At 40.3% G+C, this 27,675-nt stretch overlaps 1 protein-coding gene across 4 annotated transcripts in view; it reads left to right on the forward strand.

Annotated features, from left to right (window-relative positions):
* The window catches only part of WDR45B (WD repeat domain 45B), a 94,667-nt gene that overhangs the window by 19,743 nt on the left and 47,249 nt on the right, over positions 1-27,675 (forward strand). For 3 of the 4 annotated variants that reach the window (XM_044005372.1, XM_044005370.1, XM_044005374.1), the window contains exon 1: positions 17,735-18,051. The exons of the other annotated variant lie outside the window; for it this stretch is intronic. Coding sequence is in view for 2 of the 3 variants with exons in the window: in XM_044005370.1 (XP_043861305.1) it covers positions 17,985-18,051 (67 nt within the window). In the remaining variant the exon portion in view is untranslated. Of the gene's footprint in view, positions 1-17,734; positions 18,052-27,675 lie in introns of those variants that run through there. 4 annotated transcript variants of the gene reach the window in all.

The raw sequence follows: 27,675 nt of genomic DNA on the forward strand, positions 1-27,675 counted from the left end.
TGTTTTCTAAATGGATATATTCCCTGTTTTTGTCCCTTTAATTATAGTTGTGTTTATTATCCAATCTCTCTTAGTGTCCTAACCTTTTTTTTGTGGGGGGTAAGGGGGTAGGGCAATGAGGGTGCTTTATCCACTGCTCCACCTAGCTGCCCCAGTGTCCCAACCTTTTTGAAAGGTTAAAATGTAGGTTGTTCAAACTTTTATTCCTTCCTAGATATATTGCAGTACAATAAATTGATTTTATTGATTTTTGCTATTTAGTCTTTTAAAAAATTTTGTCCCTAGTCCTCTGGCTTCCCTTTCCAGTCTCACTTAGCTCATTCCAAGACCTTAGAGAGGCTAAGTAATTCATGGGGGAAATGGTTGTGGTTTAGGAGATCTTGTATCTGCCCTAGGACTGTGTCTGTTCTCCCTCCTGTTTCTAGGCCACATGGTTCTGAGATATGTAGTCCTTGCATTCCTTATGTATACACTTTCTTATCCTGAGAGACTGGAGTAAGAGAGATTGGATGAATGGTGCTACCAGTGAGAAAAATAGTGATATCAGAAGGAGGGCCAGGTCATGATAGCTTGAGGGAGGAGAAAGTATCTGTAACAAGCTAATCATGCCTACATTCCAAGATGGTGGGAGAGGGGGAGTCAAAGGAGGGAAAATTTTCCTTTTCCTTTTCATTTTGTTTCTTAAAAATATTTTTTTAATTTATATCCTTTGGTTTTGCACCACCTAAATTCCCTCCTATATCTCTCCCCCTCAGACCTCTCAGTGTCATCCCATATAACACAGAATATTTTTGCAAGAAAAAATATAATAGAAGAGAAAAATCATTAAAACCAATAAATACATTGAAAAAAAATTGAAAATATATTCAATGTTGGGGCAGCTAGTTGATGCAGTGGATAAAGTACCAGCCCTGGATTCAGGAGGACCTGAGTTCAAATCTGGCCTCAGACACTTGACACTTACTGTGTGAAACTGGGCAAATCATTATTGCCCTGCCAAAAAGAAATTATATATAATGTTATATTAAAAAATATATATCTATATATATTCAATGTTCTGTGCCCATAAACTTTCCATCTCCTCATTTTTATTTTCAACCTCTGGGTACATGAATATAAAGGAATATTATTGTGCTATAACAAATGATGAATAAAATAAATCCAGAAAAACATGGGAAGACACATGAACTGACATTGAATGAAGTAAGCAAAACAAAGAAAAATACATGATTACAATAATATAAATAAGAACAAAAAGTCCTCCAAAACTATCTGTTGTATATTAAAAATGATCCAGTTTGGCTAAGAAAATTCTGAGATGGAGTAATATTTATGTGGAATATTGTATCTGTCAAATTTTGTTGATACATTTGGTTTTGCCCAACTACTTCCCTCTCCCCCTTTTTATAAATTCTTTGTTACAAAGGCAAAGGAGGGGGAAGGGATATATTCAGAAATGAAAATGATGTAAAGACAACATTTTTAAAAAGACTAAATAGCAAAAATCAATAAAATCAATTTATTGTACTGCAATATATCTGGGAAGGAATAAAAGTTTGAACAACCTACATTTTGACCTTTCAAAAAGGTTAGTAGATTTTACCTACAAAACTTCAAACCTACCAGGGAAATACTGATGAATGTTTAACAACTGCCCCCAGGGGAGGGGGAAGAGAGAGCAGAAGTTGTACAGACACATTTAAAAAAAAAAAACATTTTTAGTTAAAGTTTTGAATTCCCAATTCTATCTTTTCCCCCTCCCTGAGATGGTAAATAATTGCCTATAGGTTATACATGGGCAATTAGGTAAAACATTTCCATATTAGTCATTTTGTATAAGAAGACTCCAATAAAAGAAAAAAAAAAGAAAGTGAAAGAAAGCATACTTCAGTATGTGTTCAATCAATATCAGTTCTTTCTCTGGAGGTGAATAGTATGCTTCATCATTAGTCCTTTAGGATTTTCTTGGATCATTACATTGCAGAGAATAGCTAAGTTCTTCATCCAACAATATTGATTACTGTATACAATGTTCTGTTTCTGTTCACTTGTATCGGTTCATGTAACTCCAAGTTTTTCTGAAATCCCCCCTCATCATTTCATTATAATCATATGCCACAGTTTATTCAGCCATTCCCCAACTGATGGGCATCCCTTTGATTTCTAATTCTTAGCCACCACAAAAAGAGCTGCTATAAATATTTTTGTAGAAATAGGTCCTTTCCCCCCCCTTTTTGGATGTCTTTGGGATATAGACCTAGCAGTGGATCAAAAGGTATATACAGTTTTATAGCCCTCTGGGAGTAGTTCCAAATTGCTCTCCAAAATGGATGAATTGGTTCACAAGTCCACCAACAGTGGATTTGTCTCCCAGTTTTCCCACATCCTCTCCAACATCCAACATTTTTCTTTTTAGTTATATTAGCCATTCTGATAGGTGTGAGGTAGTACCTCAGAGCTGTTTTAATTTGCATTTCTCTGATCAATAGTGATTGAGCATTTTTCATATGACCATAGATAGCTTTGCTTTCTTTGTCTGAAAATTGTTCATATCCTTTGATGATTTCTCAATTGGAGAATGACTTGTATTTTTATAAATGTGACTCAGTTTTCTCTATATATGTGAGAAATGAGACCTTTATCAGAGATACTTGTTGCAAAAATTCTTTCCCAGTTTTCTGCTTTCCTTATAATTTTGGTTGCATTGGTTTTGTGTGTGCAAAAGCTTTTAAATTTTATATAATCGGAATTATCTATTTTACATTTTTGTAATGCGCTGTGTATCTTTTTTGGTCCTAAATTCTTCCCCTGTCCATAAATCTGACAGATTAGCTATACTTAATTAGCTCTCTTAATTTGCTTATGGTATCACCCTTAGACTCACCTTTTTTTTTTTTTTGGTGAGGCAATTGGGGTTAAATGACTTGCCCAAGGTCACACAGCTAGTAAGTATCAAGTGTCTGAGGCCGAATTTGAACTCAGGTCCTCCTGATTTCAGGGCTGGTGCTCTACCCACTGTGCCACCTAGCTGCCCCCAGACTCATTTTAAAATTTAATATTTTCCCATTACTTTCTTAAGTCTAGATAAAATAATAAATCAAGCCCTGATTTGTATTTTGCCCATTTCTAAGGTGTAGTGGTCACACTGAAAATTTAATCAGCTCTCAATAGACAGCTGGCTCTAGCACACCTCCAAATTCCACTCACACTGAAGGAACTTCCTTATTGTGGGGGGAGGTTGTTCCTTCCTACTAGTAAGTGTCTGAGGTAGGATTTGAACTTATATCTTCCGGACTCCAAGTCCAACACTCTATCCACTGTACCATCTAATTGCCTCCTTTCCTGGAGGTGAGAGTTTCCCAGGTGTTACATACTGCATCTAACAGTTGGACTGACTTTTTCCTCCTATCTCACCTCCTCAACCCAATACATCCCCATGCAGGCTTCTTCAGGGGAGCAGAAGGAGGTAAAAGAGGAGAGTAAAGGAGAGAGTGGGAGGGGTGAGGCATGAGAATGGAGGGGAAGGGGAGGTGATTTGGAGCAGGCAGAACACACTCAAGCTGCCTAGGACCACCTCTCCTGACTTCAGGGATAGGAGACTTCCCATTTATTCTTTAAGAGAATGTTTTGGATTTTGTATAATTTGCTCACCACTATTTGTTCATCACCAGCATAACCTTCTTTGGCCTAAGCTTCCTATTTTGCTGACTTGTTGCATTGTGAACCTATACAATGAATAGTCTAGATTTGATAATAAAAATGATAATTTGATGATAATGAAGTATCAAAAGAGGGGGTATCGTGGAGGAAATGGATGAAACCTGTGTGCTGTGTTTGGTGGAAACATCTTCCCAGAAATAGTAGTAGGTCAAAGAAACGTAGGCTGCAGAGGTATGTAAACAAAGACATTCTCTCTTTCTCTCTCTCTCTCTCTCTCTCTCTCTGAATAAAAAGGAGTTTATTGTAAGTACATTAAGGTAGTAACACGTTGCAGACTGATCTCTGAAGATAAGCAATGGCTTTACGGTGGAAACAGCTTTTATAGGTAACTTTAAGACAATTCAGATAGGTCTACCTCAGTAGAAGAGTTTAAGTTCTTGCATCTCACAGTTGCTCCCCAAGGTAGCAAGAATGTGACAATTTGCAGATAGGGGTATGTGACAAAGAGCAGGTAATAGAAAAAAAAAGAACTTCAGACTTGGATATCTCCATCCCCACCAACACCTCCCCCAACACTGATTTATGAACATTTTTTTGCGTTCCAAATTTTTCTCTCACCCTCCCTTCTCTCCCCTCTTCTGAAGTCAGCAGGTTATATATTACAATCATTTTAAACACATTTCCATATTAGTCGTGTTTGTAAGAGAAGAATCAGAAAAAAAGGGGGAAAAAAGCAGGAAAAAAGAAACAACAATCACCAAAAAAGCAAAAACAAAAGTGAAAATAGTATGCCTCAATCTGCATTCAGACTCCATAGTTCTTTCTCTGAATCTGGAGACCATTTCCTTCATGAGTCTTTTGGCATTGTCTTGTATCAGTGTATTGCTGAGAAGATAAGTCTATCACAGTTGATCATCACACAATGTACTGTGATACAATGTATACTATATAATGTGATACAATGATACTGTGTACAATGTTCTCTTGGTTCTGCTCATTTCACTCAGAATCAATTCATGTAAGTCTTTCTAGGTTTTTCTGAAATCCATCTGCTTATCATTTCTTACAGCACAATAATATTCCATTACATTCATATGCCACAATTTGTTTAGCCATTGGGGATCCCCTCAATGTCAAATTCTTTGCCATCATAAAAAGAACAGCTATAAATATTTTTGGGTCCTTTTCTCTTTTTTATGATCTCTTTGGGATATAGACCTAGTAATGGCATTACTGGGTCAAAGGGTACAAATAGTTTTATAGCTTTCTGGGCATGGTTCTGTGAGATTTAAAATTGGATATTAGATCATAAATCTCCCCTACTTAACCTTTCCCTTAATTTATCAAATTGCTCTCCAGAATGGTTGGATTAATTCACAACTCCTCCAACAGTGCATTAGTATTCCAGTTTTCCCACATCTTTACCATTTATCATTTTCCTTTTTTGTCACATTAGCCAGTTGGATAGGTGTGAGGTGGTACCTCAGAATAGTTTTAATTTGCATTTGTCTAATCAGTAGTGATTGGGAACATTTTTTCATATGGCTATAGATAGCTTTAATTTCTTCATCTGAAAACTGCCTGTTCATATCCTTTGACCATTTCTCAATTGGGGAATGATTTGTATTCTTATATATTTGATTCAGTTCTCTCTATATTTCAGATATGAGGCCTTTATCAGAAACACTGGCAGTAAAAATGTTTCCCAGCTTTCTGCTTTCTATCTGTTTGCATTAGTTTTATTTGTGCAAAACCTTTTTAATTTAATGTAGTCAAAATGATCCATTTTGCATTTCATAATGTTCTCTATCTCACCTTTGGTCATAAATTCTTCCCCTCTCCACAGATCTGACAAGTAAATCATTCTTTCCTCTTCTCATTTGCCTATGGGATCACCCTTTATGTCTAGATCTTGTACCCATTTTGACTTTACTTTGGTGTATGATGTAAGATGTTGGTCTATGCCTAGTTTCTGCCATACTATTTTCCAGTTTCCATAAGCACTTTTTGTCAGATAATGAGTTCTTATCCTGGAGGCTAGAGTCTAACAAAGACATTCTCAGTATGACTCTATATTAAAGGGAGACCTCCTCAGACATCATGTTCCACCTAGACATTTTGAGACCTCCTATGCCACTGTTAGAATATTTTTAAATTGACTAGCCTAATTTGGGGGCTGAAGCTGACTGGAGGACTAATCTGGGGACTTGTGACTATTTGGCTATCTGACTTCGTTAATTTAATGTGGGCCGTTTGTAAAGTTCCACCACACTGCTCCACTCCCAAATTGATAAACTAAAGATTAAAAAGCCTCTTAACCAAATAATCAAAGCAGAGTTTATTTGTGAGATACTATTTCAAATTAGGAATACAGGGAAATAAAGTACAACCTGACTGCTTTCCTGAGGTCTCTTTCCACTGCATCTCTTTCCCACCTGCTGTGCTTCGAACTTCTTGAATACAATAAGGGCCTTAGCCGCCTCCAGCCTCAGGGCACGTTATACTTTCCCTGGTTTGTATTAAGGCCTGTAACCTTCTGTCTGTCTGCTCTGTCAATTTGCCCTTCGGCCTCTTTTGCCTGCTCCTAGTCCTTCTCCTCTTCTCCTGCGTCCTTGTAGCCCTGTCTCTAGTCTCCAATCTTTGCCGTCTCCTCAGCCGCCTCTTGACCTCTTCTTGTCCGTCCGAACCCCTGAGTCTTGTCTATCTAGTCCATCCTCAGCCCGTCCTCTAGTCTGTCTCCCCTCCTGTCTCACTCCCAGGTCTATATATATCTTTTCTTCTCTCCACTCAAATCTCGGGGCTTCCTTTGCCCCCACAGACCAAGCTAATCCGCCAGCCAGAGCTGCAGCTGGTGGGGGGGAGGGTGCTCTCGAGCCTCCTGCCTCAGCACAGGCCATCTGGGATCCTTCAGATAGCTCTGCTCAGGTCGGAGGGAGCTGGGGGCTTCCCCCCCCCCCCAGCTGTCTGACCTGGCATCTTGTATAGCCCATGGGGCTTTTTCACTCAGCTGAAGCTGAGGAGGTGGGGGAGAGACCCTGAGGGCCTAAGGCTTTCTAATCTCAGCCTAAAGGTCCCCAAATCAAAATAAATTTCCACACCACCAAAATGGTTTGATGAGACTAATTAGAGGGAAACACCCCCACTGGAACAGACCTAATCTTGGGCAACACCAAAGTAGACATTCTTTCCTCCTCCCCCATTACCTGTTCCTATTACTTAATCTCCCAAATAAGGAAAGTAGCTGAGCCACCTGGTCTGATAGGCTTCTTTTGCCTACCCTAAAACTATGTAAAACCTTTTACATGTGTGTATCTCCCTTTCTTTTGGCAACTGATCCTCAGCTAATGCTAGCTAACCTTTTTAATCTTCTAGCCTTGTCTCTTGATTTACTGACCTCCATTCAAATAGTCCTGTGTCTCACAATTGATTCCAAAGTTCTTAAAAGAGACCTTGAGAGTGTCCTTGTATCGTTTCTTCTGACCTCCATTTGAGAGCTTGCGTTCTCTATAAAAACATCTTTTAGGAAATTTTAAGTTTGGCATTTGAACAACATTCCATCAGAGTTGCATTCTCTGTAGTAGAGTATGACTGCTTGGCAGTTCGGCTGGAGAAAGATTTTGGTAGTTGTTATTTACCAATCTCAAAGACTCTTTTCTTCATCAAAGAATTCAGTGCCTGACACAGTTTTTCCTCCCCAACTCCTACATTCATACTAGGGGATTTCAAATACATATTGATATTCCCTTAAACACCTTAACTTCACAGTTTCTCAATTTACTCAGTTCCCATGACCTACTTCTCCACCCACTTTCAGCTACACACAGAGATGGTCTTGATCTTGCTATCATCCACAAGTGCTCCACTTCCATGTTCATAAGCTTTATAAACTTCCTTTATATGATCATAGTCTTTTGTCATCCTACCTTTCCCTCTATCTTACAAACCTTAACTATGTTTTTGTTTTTTTTTTAAATCTTCACCATGACTTTCAATACCTGCACTCCCAGTTCTTTACCAGACTATCACTCCAGCACTGGCTACATTTCCCTCCCTTCCCTTGTCTTGATCCCTTGCTTAACTAGTTTAATTCTACGTTATCCTCTTCCCTTTGAGTCCTTTTCCCCTTTATTATATCATTAATCTTGCTCTGTCCAGTCTCAGCCTTGGATTATTCTTATCATTTGCAGCTTTCACTTCTATTCATGTGCTGATGAACAAAGTTAGAGAAAGTCATGAAACTGCTGACAAGGACCACAACAAATTAATGTTACATAACCTCAACTGGGCCCTCACTGTGGCACAACAATCCTTTTATACCTCCCTAATCAATTCACTATTCCATTCACCATAACAACTATACCACGCCTTTTTCATCCCTTCTTCTCATTCTGTTCCTCCTACTCCCTGCCATAAACTAAGAATCTTGCCTAATAGTTCACTCAAAAATTTGAGACCTGAAAAAAATTTACTGAGAGCTCCCTTTTCTCCCATTCTCCTCATCTCATATTACTTCCTCTACTATTTACTCTTTCACCCATTTCACATGAAGAGGTGATCCTTTTTGCTAAGGCAAACTCATCTACATGTACATGTAATCCCATTCCTTCTTGTCTTCTCCAGAAGATGCCCTCTCTTTTATCCCTACTCTTTAACTAATCTTCAAACATTTTGTCTATTGCTTGCTCCTGCCTACAAATATGCCAATGTCTCTTCCCCAAAAAACCCTCACTTGACCTAAACATCCTCACTATTACCCCCATTTTGTGGTTAAACTCTTTGAGAAAGCTGTCTACAATCAATACCATCACCTCTCCTCTCATTCTCTTCTAAACTTTCCTCCCTTTAGCTTCATAAAATGAAGTGTAATGAAACAAAATCATAAGATGTTCTTAGGCTCTGATAGAGAGGCTGGTATCACTTATGCCTCTTGTGATGTGTTTATTTCTGTCCCAAGTTTTGGGAAAATTAGCTAGGGTTTCTAATATATTTGTTATTTATAAATTAGAAGCTTTAGCACCAGTTTGGGGGCATTGAGCATTTATTAAAGCATATCAAATATTAGTAAAAAGAACACCTGGGTCAGAAAGTTAAGAAAAGGCCTATCTAGCCTAGAGCTCCAGCCTGGCTGCTTCTTTCTCCAAGTCCTCCACCATGAGCCTGTTCAAGAGCAAAACTGAAAGTGGAAGCTTTTTCTCTGTCCTGAGGAGAAGCAGTCCTTACATCCTGCTTTAAGCTAATTGGCTAGCATCACTCAAATCCATTGGTTCACTAGACTTTAGGGCGGTCCATGAACAGAATGTGCCAAGGTCAGAGAACCTACCCCCTGAGAGCCAGTATCTCAGGTAGGTGTGGTTTCAATCAAGTCAACTTCAAGTGAGTCAATCAGCTGTAACGATTGGAATGACGCCACCTGCTGGATACTTACTGTAGAAGAGTTCTGCCCATGAAGCGAAGGTCTTTGAGGGCAAGACCAGGAGTCTTTTCTTTGGCGGGAGGAAGTGACGCGGACTAGTGGGAGGAGGAAGGAAGAGACTGGCGCGGACTCTGGGGCTTTTTCCTGAGGACGCTGGCGGAGAAGGGAGCTAGAAATGTGCTCTCCCTTTAATAGATAGGAATCTAGGCCTTTCTCTCTCTCTTTACCAAATTCTTATTCTCCTTAATAAATGCTTAAAAGTCTAACTCTTGCTAAAGCTTATAATTTATTGGCGACCACTCATTAGATATTTTAGACAGTTTAGCTAGAATTTTAGCCCTTAACACAGCAAAATCAATCAATCCAATCAATCTTAATCCAATCAATCCCCTCTAGCTGGGGCCTTTGGGCATTCCAAAACCCATTATTTTCTCACACTCTCTATGGAAACTATATTCTGCCCTAGTCAGATCAAATCTGAAGTACTGTGTACAGTTCAGGATACCACATTTTAAAAGGCATTGATAAACTGGAAAGTGTCCTAATGAGGACATCTGGAATTATGAAGGAATTGGACATGTTAAGTCTGTCAAATAGAAGACTTGATGAGGAGACATGTATGTGATAGCTGTCATCAAGTGCTTGAATTTCTATCATATTAAAGAGGTATTATATTTTTTCTGTTTGGCACTGGAGGGCAGAAATAGAATCAATAAGTAGTTCTATCCAACCACTATAGAATCCAATAAGTAAATCTAGTCTTGATGTAAGAAGGAACTTCTTTTTTTTTTTTTTTTTGGTTTTTGTTGTTTTGCAGGGCAATGAGGGTTAAGTGACTTGCCCAGGGTCACACAGCTAGTAAGTATCAAGTGTCTGAGGCCGGATTTGAACTCAGGTCCTCCTGAATCCAAGGCCAGTGCTCTATCCACTGCACCATCTAGCTGCCCTAAGAAGGAACTTCTTAACAGTAAAATTGTCTAAAAGTAGAACCAGCTGCTGCTTCAGGATGTAATGGGGGAAATGGGGTATGGGTTAGGTTAGGGGTTGGGGTTCTTAAGAATTCTTCTTTAAAGAATTACACCCTCTTGCACACAAAAGTAGTTAGAATAAGGTGGTAGTTTATTTAGGAGCAAGGGAAGGGAAGGGGGGGAAGGGAAACCATGAAAGAAATCCTTGGACTTCTCATGGGGAGATAGGCACAAAGCACATGGCTCAGAGGTACCAATCTCCTCGAGCAGGAGACTGGAAGGTACTTTTATAGGGGACTGATGGGGGGAGGGGTGACCATTTGACTGTGGAAAGTTCCTTTAGTGAGGGAGAACCATCCCCCATTGGTGATAGGTGTGGGAATTGGGTGAGGAGTGGCTACAGATCTCTTCAGGACACAAAGGCCGCAGCCACACCCAAACTTATCTCCCCAGGGCTAAGGGAGACCAGAATGAAGGGTGGGAATCTGAAGCTAGCTCAGTCGGATTTGGTTCCACTTATTTCTCTAGGCGTTATCTGTCCTCTGGTTTAGTTTCTCAAGGAGAAGGTTCCTTGATGTGCCCCAGAGAACTTCTGGGGTGCTCTGCACCTCATGACATTTCCCCACTTCTCTCTATATAAGGAAAGGGGATGAAGATTCTTCTGAAACTGCTTCATGCTGACGGGGGTGGGGGTGGGGGGTGGGGGATGGAAGAAATCACATTGCAAGAGAGGGGGAGGGGAGAGAAGTGGAGAAGGCCTGCAATGCGTGGACCTGTGAGGGGCTCAGAGAATCCAAAGGCAACACGTAGGCACAGTGTCATGAATCCTTGAGCCTAGATGGAACAGACTTAAACAAAAAAAATTAAAACTGACCAGAGCAAAACCAAAAAGGGGCTTTATCAGATCAGGAGTAAAGTGTGACCCCTTTTTTTTTATCTAGTAGAAGCTGGAAAGGCTGAATGCAGGACAGGGTGTGGCCTAGTTCTGTGAGGGGCAGTGTCTGTCTACATTTAGGGTCCTTTTATCCCATTTCTACTTTGTGCCTTGATTGCATGCTAGGACCTGAACCAGAGAGTAAGACAGAGGTCACCCCAAAACCATTCCCAGGCTTGCCTCCTATGTCCAGCTTGGCCATGGGCCTGACAAGGTGCTGGCCAGGAGAGCAAGTTGCAGAGCACTGGATTTTCGCTAAGCAGATCTCTTGGGTGCTGCCCTGGGGACAAAGAGGTAGGAGAGCTGGCCTCACCTTCATGCGGCATCCCCCACTTCTGCTCCCGGTTTACTGCGGCTGCCAGAATCTCGGCCAGCCAGAGTTCTGCTGGTAGTAGATGTGGTGATGGCTGCTGCTATTATAGAAGCTTGGTCTATGGAGTGGGCACGAGCCATCTTTTCTCTCTCTTTGGCTACTGCAAGGTCCCTGTTATTAAAATTTTTTTTTTTTTTGCAGGCAATGGGGGATTAAGTGACTTGCCCAGGGTCACACAGCAAGTAAGTGTCAAGTGTCTGAGGCCGGATTTGAACTCAGGTACTCCTGAATTCAGGGCCGGTGCTTTAACCACTGCGTCATCTAACTGCCCCCTATTAAAAATCTTAAAAGCAATGTCAAAGAGTTGTGAGGATGGGATCTGGGGACCCCAGTCTAACTTCTGGAGTTCTCTCCTAATTTCAGGAGCAGACTGGCTGATAAAATGAATATTGAGGACAGTTATTCCTACATCTCTTTGGGGGTCTATGTTGGTGTATTTCTTCAGAGAGTCCACTAAACGGCTCATGAAGACAGCGGGATTTTCATCAGATCCCTGTGTTATCTCCCACAACCTTTCCATAATTGACTTGTTTCTTGACCCCCCTTCTCATTTCCTCAATCAGGCAAGTGACCATGTGATTTCTACAAGCCCTGTCTTCCCTGTTATCATAGTTCCATCTCAGTTCTACAACTGGGACAGCTGTAAATCCAGGGACCCCAACCCAATTTCCAACCTGCGAGTGTTCATCCCCAATTTGTACCGCCAGGTCCCAAATCTGTTTTTTTCTCATCAGGGGTACAACAGCTGGCAAGAATAATTTGCATATCGGTCCAGGAAAGGTCAAACTCCAGTGTCACAGACTTAAAGCCATCTATGAATTTGTGGGGTTCTCTGAGTAGCTCCCCAATTTCTCTTTAATCTGAGATGACCTGCTTATGGAAAAAGGAACATGCCTTAATGTTGTGCCCTTCCCAATGGGAAATTCCCTTAATGGAAGCAGGGAAGCAGTGGGAGATGCTGGTAAGGACCTGGGTGAAGCTGGTTGTGGAGATAGGTCAGGTGGACATAGAGGATTGGGGGAAGGGCCCAGTGGGGGAGGGGTGACAGTCTTTGGCTGTGGAGTAGGTGGGGGAGGGGAGAAGGAGATGGCCATAGGCGACTGCAGATTAGGTAAAGCAGATGGGGTCGGCTGCTGAATGGAAAAAACAGGAGAAATGGGAACGTATTGGAGTTCCCCAAGATTGTAAATGGGGTAGAGCAGGATAGAAGGATACTGACATCCACTCCCCGTGTGGCACAGGAAATTGGTTCTGAGATCAGCCGGTGGGCAAGGGGAGGTCTCAGTCATAGAGTGATATGACAGTGGTTGACCCATAGGTATGGAAGCAGGCAGGGAAGAAGGAGTGAAAGGAGAAACAGGTAGGGAATGAGTTTGAGGAGCAGGAGGGGCTGAGGTCTCAGAGGAGGTGCCCGAATGGTTAGCTAATTGCTTGGACTTGCGGTGATTCTCAACCGGCAAGGGGACCTCATCCTTTCCCTTTGACTTCTGGCTTAAAGTCATAAAAGCCGATATGTATGGAATCTCTGTCCATCTCCCTTCACGCTTACAAAACTTGTCCAATTGCAAGATGGTATTATAATTAAGGGTACCGTGTACAGTCCAGTTTCCTTCACTTCCTAGCGGATAATGTGGCCATAAATTGTTACAAAAATGTATCATGCATCTCTTTCTCAGATTTTTAAGTTCTAGTTTAGTCCAATCTCTTAGGATACACCCTAGAGGTGAATTTTTCAGAACGCTCCCTTTCTGTCCCATAACTACTGTCTAAGGAGAATGGTCTGAACCAAGAGCAGAGCACCAAGGGATAGGCACATAAGCATGAGTTCTTACCCAGAAACATGTAGTCTGAGGGTCTGAGCGTGGTTTGGACATCTAGGAGTCCCAGGCTGCTCTCTGCTGTCCTGCAGACGCCGACCATCTCTACCTCTCTGTGACTCAAATGGGAAGGTTGAGTCCGGTGGGAGAGGGAGAAGAGAAACCCAGAAGGTAAGGCCTTACCTCCAGGTTTTGTGTGCCAAGCGTGGTCCAGACGTCTGGTTGAGCTTTCAGTGAGGGAGGGAGACTCAGGCTGCCCTCTGCTGTCGCATGCGAAAGCTGATCCTCTCTCTACCTGTCTGTGACTCAAACGGGAAGTTGAGTCAGGCGGGAGAGGGAGAAAGGAAACCCAGAAGGGAGGTTCCCACCCCCCCAGTTTTGTGTGCTAAGAGGAAAGAGGGAAATCCTGTGTCCCTTCAGACGTTCGGGCACCAAAATGTAATGGTGGAAAATGGGTTACAGGTTAGGTTAGGGGTTGGGGTTCTTAGGAATTCCTCTTTAAAGAATTATACCCTCTTGCACACAAAAGTAGTTGGAATAAGGTGGTAGTTTATTTAGGGGCAAGGTTAGGGAAGGGTGGAGGGAAGGGAAACCATGACAGAAATCCTTGGACTTCTCATGGGGAGATAGGCACAAAGCACGTGGCTCAGAGGTACCAATCTTCTCGAACAGGAGAATGGCAGGTATTTTTTTTTTAATTTTGTTTTTGTTTTTTGTTTTTTGTGGGGCAGTGAGGGTTAAGTGACTTTGCCCAGGGTCACACAGCTAGTATGTGTCAAGGGTCTGATGCTGGATTTGAACTCAGGTCCTCCTGAATCCAGGGCCAACGCTTTATCCATTGTGCCACCTAGCTGCCCTTGGCAGGTACTTTTATAGAAGACTGATGGGGGAGGGGTTACCATTTGACTGTGGAAAGTTCCTTTAGTGAGGGAGAACCATCCCCCACTGGTGGTAGCTGGGGGAATTGGGTGAGGAGTGGAGGACCATCCCCCACTGGTAGTGACTAGAGGAATTGGGTGAGGGGTGGCTATGGATCCCTCTTCAGGACACAAAGGCCGCAGCCACACCCAAATTTATCTCCCCAGGGTAAGGGAGACCAGAATGAAGGGTGGGAATCTGAAGCTAGCTCAGATTTGGTACCACTTATCTCTCTAGGCATTATCTGTCCTCTGGTTTAGTTTCTCAAGGAGAAGTTTCCTTGATGTGCCCCAGAGAACTTCTGGGGTGCTCTGCACCCCATGACAAGGAGTTAATGTGTTCTATATCAGTGGAGGTCTTTAACCAGAGTTGGACGGTCATTTTCCAGGTGAATTCAATTCTGATTTGGATATGGATTCAATTTGATGATCCCTGAGAGTCCTTCTAATTTTTAGATCTATGACTCTGAAATCATAAAGTATGAACTCTTAGGCTTCATTAATAGACCAGAGTGTTGTGGTTAGAACAATTCTGAGGTACTGTGTTCAGGTGTTAGGATGACACTTGGGAATGCCAGTGACAAGATAAATTATGTCCAGAGAAGGATGATGAGGTTGTTGAGGGCACTGGAAATAATAACATTCAAGGATTGGTCTAGGCTGGAGAAACAAAGATTTAAGGAGGGAAGATATTATATTTACTTCAAATATTTGAAGGACTGCTATGTGGAGAATTGAGGCTAGAATTAGGAGCAGGGATTAAGTGGCAGAGATTAGTTTAGACTGGATTACAGCATTTATTAAGTGCTTACTATGTACACTGGAGATACAAAAACAAGAAGACCAGATGGGTCTTCGATTAAGGAGCTTGTATTCTAATGAGGGAAAACAACACATAAAGGCTAGGGGGAAGGAGAGGGGAGAGGGGAGATAACCACTGTGAAGTTAGAGCTGACTAGAGGGAAGTTAAAATTGTGGCTGAGACTTCTGATATGGCTAATGTAGGCAAGGATTAAGCATTGAGTAGGCCTCAGGGGGCAAGGCAACCAGTGTGGTGCTGGAGTGGACCAGAAAGTAAAGCAGTAAGGAGAACATTATGCCTTGCATAAAAAATATGATAATTTTTTTGGGGGGGTCAGGGCAATTGGGGTTAAGTGACTTGCCCAGGGTCACACAGCTAGTAAGTGTTAAGTGTCTGAGGCCAGATTTGAACTCAGGTCCTCCTGAATCCAGGGCCGGTGTTCTATCTACTGTGCCACCTAGCTGCCCTAATAACTTTTAATAATGACTGATAATAGTCATGTGATATAGTGGAAAGAGCACTGACCTGGGAATAAAGAAACATTGATTTTTGTCCTGATTGGAATCAATTCATTACATGGACAAGTCACTTAAAATGAACTAATTATTGTGACAAAGTGTTATATTTGAAAGACAGGTTCAATTTTTTGTTTATATTGATGATTTAATTGGTATAGGGAATTTCTACTAAGGAATTTACCTTTACCAAGGCAAATCTTGAGGGTTGCCTGGGGGTTGTATGACCTTCCCAGGGTCACAGGGGCAGTATGTGTCAGAGGCAGAACTTGAATCCAGGACTTTTGACTACAGAGGAATACATTTTCCCATTGTACCACTCTGCAAAAACTAATTCTATATTCACTATATCACATTGTCTTGTTTCTTTCATATATGTACCCACATGCATACACACATATGTATCTATTCCTAATAGCAGTTTTTGTGGTAAAAATAAACCGGAAACAAAGTGGAATGTCTACAGAATGGGAAGTGGTTAAACAAAATGTGGTACATGAATATGTATTGAGTATGGTTGATCAGAACCCCATATCAATTAAATAACCCCATTCAATTGATGAAATTCAGTGTCTGATTTTGAGTGGCCCATCTGCAGTTTGTTAAGTGTGTAGAGATAAAAAGTCCACATTATGTGGCCACATTTGTATATTAAAGAGTCAGGAAACTAGATTGAGGATTGGCAGAGATAATAGGCTTGCCCTTGAATTAATAGTCTCTGGATTCCTTTTCTCTGCCTACTCATTTATGAGGACAAATGGGCAGGACAGAGGGGATTCAGCTGAAAATAGAACCAACTGTGGAGGAGCTCAGCTCTTGAAGACTAGTTAAACATCTAGAAGAGTACAGCAAGGTGGGTAGGGAAGGAATTTCTTCCTGTCTTCTACTTGTAACAATATAGATATATGATTGTAGGAGACATTTGCTTCCATACAATGAGACTGGAATTCAAGGACATTGCCTCCAGAGACCCAACCTTCTGTTTAGAAAAAGGTTTGAAAAGAAAGCTTGGTGCCTGGAGTTGGGATTCTGGGTACTTGGGGAGATGACAGGTTTCAGAGCTGAGAATGGAGTGGCGGGGTATGGGGGAGATAGGGAAGAGAGGTAGAACTGAGCTAGGATAACGGTTCTAGTTCTTTCTGAAAGTATGGCACATTAGGCCTTTAATAAATATTTCATGATTGAACTAATTCCAGAGAAATAATATAACAACAGCTACAATAACGCCAATTAAAAAACAAAAACAAGACAAAACAACCACTAAAATTCAGTTTAACTCAGATTAAGTGCAATGACCTATCTTGATAGGAGACAATAGATCATGAAATAGACTTTCCTTCTGTGAGGGAGATGATTGACATTGTGGCTAAGACCCTGAGAGGACAAACAGAAAAACCTGACAGGAGGCTTTTTGCTATTTCCAGGTAAGAATTTCTGCCTTCTCTAAAAGAATTGTAGCAAGAGAAAGTCTATGGGCTCTAAACTAAAAGAGTATGGCAGTGCCCCACATTCCTTTGAAAAAGATATCCAAGGCATTAATGGTCCTTTAGCACTGGAAGCCTAGGTTTCTCTTCCACACTGTGCCCTACCACTTCTCCTCACCTCCATGTCATGGTGTCTACTCTTATTGGTGTTATATGTCTTTGTGGGAGACTGTACCCTAGGTTTAGATGGGAAATAATTTGTTTCTATTCTTATTACTATGCCATTTCATTAAATGCTTTCACTTGGAAGATTTGTTTTCTGGCTATTAAAGAAAGATAAACACATTTGTGGGGACTCCTAAGCCCCTTTCAGGGTTGGGAACTTGCATTCTAACCTGAATTTGAGGTAGTCCTTTGTGAGCACAGTCCTAAGATTTGGGCGGGGGATAGCCCCAGCACTACCGAAACAGTTGTTTTTTTTTCTCACACATAAATAACTATCTAAAGAGGTCTTCTCACTCTAGAGGGTATGGCTGGTTTTACACTTCACAAAGGAGGTTGCGGGTTCTTAAGCTTTTTTTGTGTGTCATGGCCACTTTGGCAGTCTTGTGAAGCCTAAGAACCCTTTCTCAATATAATGTTTTTAAATGCATAAAACAAAATTTAAAAAATTACAATAGTAACCAGTTATTGTGAAAATAAAGATTCAATTTTTCCCATTCAAGTTCACGGACCCCCCTAAAATCTACCCACAGACTCCCGGTTAAGAACCCAGGAGGTAGGTAGAACGTCACCAGTGAGAACACACCCCTTCTCACCCTAAGGGGGAAAATGCCCCGCCCTTGGCTCAGTGGGAGGTCAGGTGGGGGCGGGTGTTCGGCGCTTGCTCCTTTTCCCTGTCCTGTGGCGGGTGGATGTGCTCGGCGCTCGGCGGGGCTCCCTGGCGGTGCTGGGGAACTCACTAGTTGGAGAAGCCGCGCTCTTCAGGCAGGCAGCCTGTCCCGCCTGCCGCTTCCTGGCCTAGCATTTTGGGGCTGTGGCAGAGAAAAGGAGGAAGGAGGTCCTACGGTTGGCTGACAAGATTTTGCTTTCTCCTGGTGAGCGGCACCTGGAGGCGATGATGAGGCGGTGACTGGCCTCGGCCGGACTCACGGAAGCGCCATGAACCTGTTGCCTTGTAACCCTCACGGCAATGGGCTCCTCTTCGCAGGCTTCAACCAGGACCACGGTGAGGAGACCGCGTCGACTGGCTTTTGTCAACCCGTTGTACCCTTTAGCCTCGCCTGTCCCGGTTTTTGCGCAGCTCCCTTCTTTCTCTCGGCCCTGCAGAGCTGTTTGGTAACGGCTTCGGCTCTCTCCTCTACCCCACGGACCTGCGGCCCGGCCAGGGGAGCGGGGCGGCTCTGGCCGGATCCTGGGCCTTCACTCCGGCCTAGCCAACCCCAGCTCCTGCCTCAGTCCACCTGTCTTTAAGACCCTGAGCCTGGAGAGTGGGAGGCGAAAGAGGAGGAATGAGAAGGCCTGGGAACCCTGGGGGCAGTTTTTCTTTTCTATTAGGCCTACGATTTTATCCATTCTTCTCTGCTTGGAATCCCCTTTTCTTTCTCTCCTCTTCCTCTCTGTGTAGGTCTCACCCTCTTCCTGATGCGCCGCCGCACCCCCCCCCCCAAATTCCTACCTTTTATGGTTCGCCTATTCACCTTTGCTTGAACCGCGGCAATTTTGACTACAGAAAACTCATCCTTTTAAAACCAAAAGACTTTGGCTTGAACTAATGATTTGTTCCAAATAACGCCCTCTGCGCCCCCCCCCCCCCATCTTAGGAAAACTCCTAGTAAAATAGAGACAGTAATGAGACACGTTTAATTTCCCAAACACTTTTCCATTTTCAGGTTTCCTACAAACAAGACTTACAGCGACTGTCACAGAAGCTACCTGTAGTTGTATTCACCTTCCTCTTAATATGAATCCTAATAAAAAAAATTGCCACTTAATAGTTTAAATCGTTGTTGGCAGGAGACAGTTGTCCACCATCCTCACTTCCTCCCCACACTCACTTTTTTTAGTAATGTAATCAAATAACCTTGAGAACTTTATTTTATATGCGAGATTTGAAGAAAATCTTGAGAGTAATTCTGACTTTAAGTTCTGTATTATTCTGACTTTTAGGTACAGTATTAAGTTTAAAGCAATGTTGGGGATGATGGTGTTCATAAAAATAGATTTTGGGTCTTAGATCCCTTTTTTATATCATTATTCATAGTAATAGGATCTTGGGCTTGGAGCAGGAAGGGACCCTAAATATTGAGTCTAATCACTTCATTTTTCAAATGAGGTTTTGAGGCCCACAATATATATTTTTTTAAGTGAGGCAATTGGGGTTAAGTGACTTGCCCAGGGTCACACAACTAGTAAGTGTTAAGTGTCTGAGGTCGGATTTGAACTTAGGTCCTCCTGAATCCAGGGCAGGTGCTCTGAGGCACCTAGCTGCCCCTGAGGCCCACAATATTAAGTGACTTGCCCAAATTCAAACTGATAGAAAATGGCAGAGCCAGAATTCTAGCTATGGTCTTTTACTTTGTAGTTATTTTGTATTTTTTCCTAACAATTCATTTGTGGAGGTGGGGTTTACTGGGAGAAGTGAAAGATTTTAGCCTTTTGTTATAAACTTTTGGGGAGAGAGAAGTATTTTATAAATATTTTCCGACATTATTAGTTAACATGGTTTATAGTCAAGAAACAAATAAACAAATAGTGGTTATCAAAAATAAATTAGTTTTTTTTCCTTTCTGTATACTATTAGAAACTTAATCTTTTGAAGAGGTGGAATAAGTCCTGATATAATCGTGTTAGTGAAGATAATCACTTTGAAGTAGATAGAAAGTAGTTGATTTGAAATAGCTTTGTTGAATTAAGTGATATGCAAATGTAAGATGTTTGTGTCATTCAGTCAACAAACATTTATTAATTGCTTGCTACTTGCTGGGAATTGGATACAAAGACAGAAGTAAAATTGATCCTGCTCATTAAGGGTTTACATTTTATCTGGGAGATAACATGTAAATAAGTGTATACAAGAAAGAAATTGGTTTTAGAAAGAAGCAGGTAAAAATTAAGCATAATCAAATTTAGTTTGGTTGGTAAATAGCTTTTTTTGAAAATTATTTCCAAGGTAAACATTGATTTATGGTTACAAACATTAAGACAAATGTATAAATGATAAAGTGAATTAAATTTTTGAGTTAAGATAAAAAATGTAATTTTTTAATAGAAACAATTATATGTTTGTAGAACAACTATATGATACAGACTGTTAGATTAACAGACTATTTAAAAAAATAATTTTTTCCCAATTACATATAAAGACAATTTTAACATTTACTTTTAATTTTTTTATTTAATTTTTATTTTTTGGTGAGGCAATTGGGGTTAAGTGACTTGCCCAGTGTCACACAGCTAGTAAGTGTTAAGTGTCTGAGGCTGGATTTGAACTCAGGTATTCCTGACTCCAGGGCTGGTGCTCTATCCACTGCGCCACCTAGCTGCCCCAACATTTACTTTTTAAAAAAGAGTTTCAAATTTTCTCATGCCTTCCCTCCTCCCAGAGAGAGTAAGCAATTTGATATAGGTTTTATAGATTAATATACTTTAATATAAAATTATGGGGGCAGCTGGGTGGTGCAGTGGATAGAGCACCGGCCCTGGATTCAGGAGGACCTGAGTTCAAATCGGGTCTCAGATACTTGACACTTACTGGCTGTGTGACCCTGGGCAAGTCACTTAACCCCAATTGCCTCTCACACACACACACAAAATTATGTCTTACTCTGAGACAAGGCCCTCTTAACTTTAAACCTGAACTACTTCTTGTAGTCTGGAGAGTCTCACTCTTGCCAATCTTCCACTCAGCTATCAGTGTGTTGCTAACGCATAGTTCTGACCATTTTACACACACACCTGGGCCCCCCCCCCCATACTTAAAAAACTCCAGTGGCTTCCTATCCACCTCTAGGATCAAATTTTAAATTCTACCTTTCCAGTCTTCTTAACACCTTATACCCTTCCATGTAGTTTGTGACATAGGTGACACACTGACACAGGTCTTACTCCATCTCTAGATTCTGGGCGTTTTAATTTCTTTTTTTTCCTTTCCTTTTTTTTTTTTTTTTTGGTGGGGCAATGGGGGTTAAGTGACTTGCCCAGGGTCACACAGCTAGTGTCAAGTGTCTGAGGCCGGATTTGAACTCAGGTCCTCCTGAATCCAGGGCCAGTGCTTTATCCACTACGCCACCTAGCCACCCCCTTTCCTTTTCTTAAATAATTTCTTTTATTTTTTTATATCATCATAGTTTTCTGCAGTATCCCTCCCGCTTTACTTTTTGGAGAACCATTCCATATTTTTTGATGGAAAAAAGAGGAAAAAACACAACTGATCAATACATTGAAAAAGTCTGAAGACATATGCATTGTGCGATGTCTGTGGACCTCTCACAAAGGGGTGGGTTGGGAGTGTTCTTTGATATGTCTTCTTTCCAGTCATACTTGATCTTTATGATTTTGCTACATTCAGTTTAGATTTTGTGTGTGGTTATTCTCTGCATTTATGTTGTGTATATTGTTTTCTCGGTTCTACTTACTTCACTCTGCATCAGTTCATATAGATCTTTCTATGCTTTTCTATTTCTTCACATTTGCATTTCTTTTGACACAGTAAGATTTCACAATATTCATATACCACAGTTTGTTTAGTCATTCCCCATTCAATTGGCATCTGCTTTGTTTCCAATTCTTTAACGTCCAAAGTAGAAATAATTTTCTTCTCTTTTCCCCTGGAATTACTGAACTTCCTATTTCTGTCACAAGCACCACAATCCTTCCACTGTGAAGGTACAACTTTGATGTCATCCTCAACCCCTTACTCTTACCTCACTTATTTTAGTATGTTGCCAAATCTTGTTGGGTTTGTCTTCACAAAATCCCATGAGTAAGTTACTTACATAGCCACCATCCAAGAGTTTAGATTCTTATCATCCTTTGCCTGATATATTGCAGTATCCTCCTATTTAGTCTTTCTGCCACAGGTGTCCTCCCCTTATTCTAGTCCATCCTTCACATTGATACCAAAGTTACCATGTCATTTCAGTGTAGAGTAAACTCCAGTGGCTTTGTTACTAAAATAATTACTCCTAGTTTAAAATTTAGAACCATTACAACATGATGCCAAACTATTTTTCTAGGTTTCTTACATATTATTTCCCCTCACAAATACCAATGGTGTGGTCAAACTGACCTTTTCTTACTCTTCTATCTCCAGGCCTTTGCCTCCAGACTTTTCTACCCTTCATACCTGGAATTTACTCCTTTTTCCTTCTACTGGAAACCTTAGTTTCTTCCAAGGATATCTGCACTAATCTTCTATAATAAATCTTTCTTAATTATTCCTGATTCCCCAATTATCCTGTATCAATTTTGTATCTATTTTGCATGTAACTTTTGTTTTTGTGTCCCCAGCACCTAACAGTACCTGGCATATAATAGGTACTTAGTAAATACTTGTTTGTTGTTTGAAATTTCAGTTTAATCTTAAGAGAACCGAATCAATAAATGAGCATTTATTAAGTACCAGCTATGTGCTAGGTTCTATGTTAGGTATTGGGAATACATATATATAAATGAGACAGTGCCTGCCTTCAAAGACCTCATGTTGAATGCAGCAACATGTTCACAAATCAGTAAATATAGGATATATGCAAAATAGTCAGTATTGGGAGTAGGGTAGGGTAGGGTAGCTTCTTGAAAGAGCTGGCACTTGAGGGGAGCTAGGGATGGAGCTGAAAATAGCAAATGGGAGATGGAATGTCACATCCAGGGAAACAAATATCCCAGTTTGACTGGAGCTTGGAGTATGTGAAGGGAAGTAATAAATGAATGAGAGAGTGGGAGGAAGGGCAGGTTTGAGAAGGTAGGTGGTTTAGTACTCCACTTTTGAGTCAGACAGATATGAGTTCAAATCCCTCCTTACCCTTTTTTTTTTTGGTGGGGCAGTGAGGGTTAAGTGACTTGCCCAGGGTTATACAGCCCTCCTTACACTTTTAATAGCTGTGTAACCCTGAGTAAGTCACTTAACCTCTCTTATCCTCAGCTCCCTCATCTGTAAATGAGAATGATAGTACCTTCCTGATAGGACTCTTTTGAGAATCAAATTAATTAAGTAAAATGCTTTGCAAACTTTAAAGTTGTTATATATTTGAAGTTTATGTTGGTATACAGTATAAGAAACCCAATCTAAACCTATTTTCTGCCAGACTGCACTGAAGTTTTCTTATAATCTCTTGTTGAATAGAGTTCTTTCCCTAGCATTTTATGTTCTTAGGTTTATTAAAGACTGTATTGCTTATCTATTCCACTGATTATTATTTCACTGATCAATTTCTCTGTTTTTGTTCAGTAGTAAATAGTTTTGGGGGTATTACTTTAAGATATTTGAAATTTTGTAATGGCAAATTCTCTTCATTATTTCCTTGCTTTTCATTTTGTGTTCCTCCATATGAATTATGTTGTTATTTTGTCTAGTTTTATAAAGTATCCAGTTTACCAAAGATTTATTAAGCACCTTTAATATGTACTGGGGATACAAAGACAAAATAAAAAATAAATGAACCCAAGTAGAAATAAAGAGGTAGTATATTCCAGGAATGGTAGCCAGTCTATGTAATGGTGCATAGGTGGCAGATGGAATGTCACATGTGGGATGTGAAAATAAGGTCAGTTTGGATGGAACACAGTGAGGATTTTTTTTTAGGTAGGTATGTATATATATTTGTATTTTGTAGATATTTGCATTTCATTATTTTTACTTGTTTATCATTATTTTTTCATATAAAACCTATTTCCTTATTAACCATGTTGCAAAACAAAACAAAACAAAACAAAAACCCAAACCAACCTAAGAAAAATAAAGTGGAAAAATTAAGATTCAATCTCCATTTAAAGTTTATCAGTACTTTCTCTGGAGGTAGATATATTTTTCTTTTCTTTTCTTTTCTTTTTTTTTTGGTGGGGCAATGGGGGTTAAGTGACTTGCCCAGGGTCACACAGCTAGTAAGTGTCAAGTGTCTGAGGCTGGATTTGAACTCAGGTCCTCCTGAATCCAGGGCCAGTGCTTTATCCACTGGGCTACCTAGCTGCCCCAGTAGATATATTTTTCATCATTAATCCTTTGGGATTGTATTGATTCATTGTATCAATCAATTGTATAAATCTTTAAAAGTTGATCATTGTTAAAATATTGCTTTTATTGTGTACAGTGTTCTTCTCTCTTCACTTTTCATTACTTGATGTGTCTTCCCAGGTTTTTCTTAATCCCCTTTGTCATGTCTTATATAACAACATTCTATCACGATCATATACCACAATTTGTTCAGCCATTCCCCAAGTGATGAATGTCCTCACAATTTCTAATTCTTTGCCACCATTATAAATATTTTTGTACATATAGGTCCTTTTCCTTTTTATTTGATCTCTTTGGGATACAGACTTAGTATGGTATTATGGTATTGCTGGATCAAAGGATTTTCAGTTTTGTAGCCCTTTGGTGATAGCTCCAAATCTTTCTCCAGAATGTTTGGACCAGTTCACAATTCCGCCAATAGTGCTTTAGTGTTCCTATTTTTTTCCATATGCCCTCCAGCATTTGGCATTTTCCTTTTCTGTCATGTTAGCCAATTTTGTAGGTGTGAGGTGGTACCTCAGAGTTGTTTCTTTTCTTTTCTTTTCTTTTTTTTTTTGCAGGGCAATTGGGGTTAAGTGACTTGTCCAGTGTCACACAGCTAGTAAATGTTAAGTGTCTGAGGCCGGATTTGAGCTCAGGTCCTCCTGAATTCAGGGCCGGTGCTTTATCCACTACACCACCTAGCTGCCCCAGAGTTGTTTCAATTTGCATTTATGTGATTTTTGGTATTTTTATATGCCTTTTGCTAGCTTTGATTTTCTTCTTCTGAAAACTATTCATATTCTTTTACCATTTGTCAATTAGGAAATGGATCTTATTATTATTTTTTAAAAATCTGGCTCAGTTCTCAATATATTTGAAAAATTAAGTCTTTACCAGAGAAATTTACTGTAAACTTTTTTTTTTTTAGTGAGGCAATTGGGGTTAAGTGACTTGCCCAGGGTCACACAGCTAGTAAGTGTTAAGTGTCTGAGGCCGTATTTGAACTCAGGTACTCCTGACTCCAGGGCCGGTGCTCTATCCACTGTGCCACCTAGCCGCCCCTACTGTAAACTTTTTTCCAGTTTCCTTCTTTTGTTCTAATTTTGAAGGCATTGGTTGTGTTTGTGCAAAAACCCTTTAAATTTAATGTAATCATAATTACACATTTTATCTTCTCTGTTACTCCCTATTGTGAGATTTAAAATTGGATACTAGAGCATTAATCTTCCCTCTTTAACATTTCCCTTAATTTATCTCCCAGACTAGTAAATGGAAGAAGCTTCTGGTCTCTAGTTAGAGCTTTTATTGTTTGGTAGTTACAAGATAATGTTGATTAGAGGGATAGGAAAGTAGAAATACAAAACAAATAGTCTTAAGTCTAAGCTTATTCTCTATTCCGTATAAAACTCACCAAAAGCCCAAGGCCACCTTTGGGGGGAGAGCCGCGTCAGGCACGTGCTGCTAACGGCGAGCTAGGCTGAGTCGAACTCCAGTCAGCGTCCGTTTGTGCAGCACCAGTCATCGGACCAGGAGAGCAGGAAAGAGATCCCACTTCAGTTCTCTCCTTGCCTTTTAAGCTTGCACCCCGGAAGTGGAGTGCTTAGCAGCCGGACTGGCGTGTGTAGCCCATGCCTGGACATTGGTCTCCTCCTGGAAAGGGTGGTCCTTTAAAAACTGGCATCTTTCTATATTCACTAACCGACGGTTAGGACACTTTTTACCACATTGTTTCCTTGACGGAACAGTAAAAAATAACAGAATATAATAACTATTGCTAACTAATAATATGTGAACAACAATATAGAAAAGGAAGAGAGGAAAGTTTTGTCCAGAGGGGCGTTTTTTTTTTTTTGTCCTCATGAATCGACGCTTTGACATTGGTCTTGCAAAGGGAGGACCTCTGCAGAGAGTACATGTTACAGATGGCATATAATAACAGAAGAGAGATAGTAAAAACTAACAAAACAAAACAGTTCGTATAAAGTCTCTGAGTTCTCTTGTCTTCTTGAAGTGGTAAGATGTCATCAGGAGGAAACTGGATTCTGGTCTGGAAAACTGGATTCTGGACTCTGGTCTGGATTCTGGTCTGGAAAAACTGGATTCTCTTCTTTAACTGTTTGAATTGCTGCATTTTTACTAAACCATAGCATAGCATTGTCAATGATCAAATTAATAAATTCCATTACATTCCCTCCTTTATATCCTTAGACTTCTTTTTTTTTTTTTTTTTTTTAGGCAATGGGGGTTAAGTGACTTGCCCATGGTCACACAGCTAGTAAGTGTCAAGTGTCTGAGGCTGGACCTGAACTCAGGTACTCCTGAATCTAGGGCCAGTGCCCTAACCACTGCGCCATCTAGCTGCCCCTATCCTTAGACTTCTAATAGAGGGTTGAGGTAGTTATGCAATCAGTAATCTCTCTGATTTGTTTATTTTATCTTTATTTTTTTGGTCAGGCAGTTGAGGTTAAGTGACTTGGCTAGGGTCACACAACTAGTAAGTGTAAAGTGTCTGAGGTCAGATTTGAACTTAAGTTGTCCTGACCCCAGGGCTAGTATTCTATCCACTGTGCCACCTAGCTGCCTCCTCTTATTTGTTTATAAAAGCTTTCCTTAACCATAGATCTGATAGCTAGTTTATTCCATCCTCCCCTAATTTGCTTGATATCACCCATTATATTTAAATCATTTACCCATTTTGACATTGTTAGGTCATTGATTAATTTCTGCCAGACTGGTTTTCAGTTTTCTCTGCAGTTTTTATTGCTAGCGATTTCTTCCCATTAAAACTTGGATCTTTGAGTTTATTGTGAACATTTACCTCTGTATATTGTGTACTGACCAACCACTCTGTTTCTTAGCCAGGACTAGATTATTTTAATGATTATCACTTTGTAATATAGTTTGAAATCTGATACTGTGAGACCACTTTCCTTCACATTTTTTTCATTGATTTCCTTTGATTTTCTTGACCTTTCATTCTTCCAGATGAATTTTGTTACAGTTGTTTCTGTTTCTAGAAAATAAATCTTTTTTTTGTTTGAATAGTATTGTATTGAATAAATAAATTAATTTAGGCAGACTTGTCATTTTTATTATATTGGTACAGCCTACCCATAAGCAATTGTTATTTCTCTAATTGTTTAGTTTTGTTTTTATCTGGGTGAAAAGTGGTTTGTTATTGTGTTCATATAGTCTTAGGTTTCTCTTGGCAGGTGAACTTCCAAGTATTTTATATTCTCTATATTTATTTTAAGTGGAATTTCTTTTTCTATCTCCTCTTGCTGGATTTTGTTGGTAATGCATACAGATGCTATTGATTTTTGTGGTTTTCTATACTGCAACTTTGCTAAAGTTGTTAATTGTTTCAGCTAGTTTTTTAGATGATTCTCTAGGTTTCTCCAAGTATACCATCATATCTTATTGCTAGAGCTAGCATTTCTAGCATGATAATAATGGTGATAATGGGCATCCTTAATTCACCCCTAATCTTACTGCAAAAGATTCTAATTTGTTCCCATTACAGATAATGCTTCTCCTTAGTTTAGATTTTACTTATCGTTTTAAGAAAAGCCCTATTTATTCCCGTGGGTTTTTTGGTTTGTTTTGTTTTTTGGTTTTTTTTTTTTTAGTATTTTTAGT

Source organism: Dromiciops gliroides, chromosome 4, assembly GCF_019393635.1.
Source record: "Dromiciops gliroides isolate mDroGli1 chromosome 4, mDroGli1.pri, whole genome shotgun sequence".
In the NCBI taxonomy this organism is placed as follows: domain Eukaryota; kingdom Metazoa; phylum Chordata; class Mammalia; order Microbiotheria; family Microbiotheriidae; genus Dromiciops; species Dromiciops gliroides.